Genomic DNA, 3,141 nt, shown 5'->3' with positions numbered 1-3,141 from the left:
GAAATCATATTTGTGTTTGATGTTGTATTGAAATCATATATGCTCTTGTTGTTATTAGGAAATGTGCATTATATGTTGATGTTATATGCTGAGTTTGATGTTAAATGAACGAATCCTAATGTTTTCAATGGACATAATGAAATGTTGATATGTTCTATGTATAGGATTATATGTTGATGTTCTGTGCATTTGTAATGCATTATATGTTGATGTTATGTGTATTTGTAATGCATAACTTGTTGCTAAAACATGCATTTTTTTTGTTGAATTGATCAAAGAAATGGGAGAAAAGAAGGATAGGATTAGTTAGAAGGTAGAAGGTGTAGAGAAAACATTTCTAGAAGCTTGTTTACGTGAAGTTACGATCAATGGACGGGAAGGGAGTAGTTTGAAAGCACTTTCTTGGAGGAATGTAGCTGAAACACTAAAAATTGAACATAACTTTATTGCCGACCAAAAACAAATGAAGAACCACTATGACTACCTAAAGTCAAAGTTTGGTGCTTTTTTGAAGTTAAAAAACAAAACCGGTAATGTGTACAAATCAACAACCAACACCTTCAATCTTTCCAAAGAAGAATGTTTTTAAATAATAAAATATTTTTTTCCAAACAGTCAAACAAACATGTGGATTCTTTGAGACGCACACCACTACCGTATCCTGACCTTTGCACACAGTTGTTTGAAGGCGCGACTGCGACAGGCATGCATAGTTGGGGACCAATGTCTACCTTTCCCCGTCCTACTCAAGACTCAAGCCACTATAGTTTGCATGACTATGATGACATCGATTGCACTCAACAAGAAACTGTAGGTCTCAGTGACGAGTCATCTACTCAATCAAAAAAACAAAAGACTACAGATACGGCAAAGAGTCAAAATAAAAAGTAAAGATAAGGGTAAAGATGCATCGAACTCAAGATTGCTTGAAATCGGGGAAGATATTGCCACAGTTGCTAAAATATTTATGGAAAAGCATTCTTCTTCAAATTTGGGTGCGTGTATGGAAAAACTGGAGAAGTTAGGATGGGGAATATTTGATCCAAGATACACTATTGCTGTTGCTCTTTTTGGTGAAGGCGTGGATAAGAGGCACGTGTGGTTAACCACTGATCCAACTATTTGTGAGAATTGGGTCAAGACTGTTGGAGCACATTATGGAATGTTTCGCTAAGTAGATTTTTTGAATGTGTTGATGGTTTTTTTTTTTTGGATAACTAGATGGTTTTTTTTTGGATTACTTGATGTTTGGTTTGAACTAGATGGGTTTTTTTTTTGATTACTTGACATTAATGACTTGATGTTTTGGATGAATTTTTATGTTATATGTTGTTAATATAATTGCTATGTATTTTCAAAATAACAGATTGCTTATGGATTCGGATGAAGAAATTGCATTTTTCATGTTACTATGTTGCTATTGGTTGAATCTAACATCCAACAGAATTGGAAGGGCAATTGATAATGATTCGGAAATGAGTGGTCATCAACATACACAAGAATTGTTACATGGAACTTCTACACAATGTCATGATCTGATGCGTCTTTCACGTGAAGCATATGTACTTTTATGCAATCATTTTAGACGAAACAATTGGTTGCAAAGTAGTAGGCATATAAGCGTTGATGAAAAGATGGCTATGTTCTTGACAACTATAGCACATAATAAACGGTTCAGGATTATCAAACGAAGGTTTCAACACTCCATAGAAACAGTTCATAGATGCTTTCATGAGGTGCTAAATGCAATGATGATTTTTGCAAAAGAAGTTATAGTGCCAACGAATTCTAATGCAATCGTGAATTCCTCAGAGAGGCATCGTAAGCTAAAAGAAATCTTTCCTGGGGCAATAGGTGCGCTAGATGGAACTCTTGTACATGCAGTCCTGCCTGCTGATCAACAGACTCGCTATAGGGGAAGAGAAAAAGGTGAATGCTTTCAAAATGTTTTAGGAATTTTTGATTTTGATATGATGTTCACATTCGTATGGGCCGGTTGGGAGGGTATAACACATGATTCGCGAGTTTTGAAAGAAGTTGCATGTAACCCGACTTCAGGCTTTCCCTTCCCTCCTCCAGGTTTTTAATTCTTTTTAAATTTATTCTAAAATACGATATTAAATTTCTATATATAATACTTCATTCACTCATGTGTATAGACAAATATTACCTTTGCGATGCTGCATACACCAACACTCGTGGATTTATGACTCCTTATCGCAACACGAGGTATTGGTTAGCCGACTATCGACGGCGACGTGCGTTAACTAATGAAGAAAAATTCAATCATGCACATGCGCAACTCATAAATGTTATTGAACGTGCTTACGGTGTTTTGAAGGCGAGATTCCCAATCCTAAAGCGAATGGCTCCTTTTCCTTTTTCAGTGCAAAGAGATATAGTCGTTGCTTGTTTTGCAGTCCACAATTTCATAAGGAAATGTGATATTCATGATGAGTTATTTATGGTGTTCGAGGAGAACAATGCTCAAGCACAAGGGGGGCAAAATGATGGCGAAAACGTACACGATATGGAATGGGGTTCACAAGGAAATGAATACATGGATAATTTACGTGACCAGATTGCGAATCAATTGGTGTGAAATTAAATTTGTAGGATTTTATTTGGATTTTAGTATGATTTTGTGGATTTAAAAATATTTATGTTTGATTTGGATTTGTGTTTAAATTTGATTTATGCTAAATTTTGATTTTATATGGTGTTAATTTATTTTTTAATACATAATTAAGAATTTTTATTAGGTTATTTTCTAAATAAATAGTTGAATTTAATAAAAAAAATAAAACAGAAGGGTAAAATGGTCATTTTAATAATTCAGCTGAACAATTCAGAGGTCCCAACCAAACAGCATGTTAAACATTCAGCTCTTAAAATTTCAGACCCTCTTAGAAATTCAGACCTCTTAAAAATTTAGATCTTAAAAATTCAGATCCTGCCAAACAGCCCCTTAGAAATACATGGTGCCACTGTTACTGCTCCGAAGCATCCACGTACTGAAAGAACTGTTCATGTTCCTTCTTTTCTACCAGCTCAATCCGTTCGGGCTGAACCTGGTAATCAAGTTCAAACTCAAAGTGTCTCTCGTGGACGCGGTAGATCACAATCTTTTTCGATGAAATC

The 3,141-nt window shown here is 35.1% G+C and overlaps 1 protein-coding gene across 1 annotated transcript; it reads left to right on the top strand.

The window, feature by feature from the left end:
* The first annotated feature begins 967 nt into the window (after positions 1-967).
* On the top strand, positions 968-2,602 carry LOC111883184 (uncharacterized). The gene is made up of 4 exons (XM_052764865.1): positions 968-1,164; positions 1,222-1,266; positions 1,367-2,043; positions 2,160-2,602. Exons 1-4 carry the CDS (start codon positions 968-970, stop codon positions 2,600-2,602), a joined length of 1,362 nt encoding a protein of 453 aa, XP_052620825.1.
* Positions 2,603-3,141: the final 539 nt, after the last annotated feature.

Source organism: Lactuca sativa, chromosome 6 (assembly GCF_002870075.4).
Source record: "Lactuca sativa cultivar Salinas chromosome 6, Lsat_Salinas_v11, whole genome shotgun sequence".
In the NCBI taxonomy this organism is placed as follows: domain Eukaryota; kingdom Viridiplantae; phylum Streptophyta; class Magnoliopsida; order Asterales; family Asteraceae; genus Lactuca; species Lactuca sativa.
Note: the sequence above shows the minus strand (reverse complement) of the source record. Positions and strands in the feature narration are given on the sequence as shown.

Coding starts and splice junctions, on each gene's coding strand:
- LOC111883184 (XM_052764865.1), top strand. CDS start 968: ATGGAAAAGCATTCTTCTTCAAATTTGGGTGCGTGTATGGAAAAACTG. Junction 1,267..1,366: donor GTTTGGTTTGAACTAGATGG/GTTTTTTTTTTG, acceptor TCAAAATAACAG/ATTGCTTATGGATTCGGATG. Junction 2,044..2,159: donor AGTTTTGAAAGAAGTTGCAT/GTAACCCGACTT, acceptor TCATGTGTATAG/ACAAATATTACCTTTGCGAT.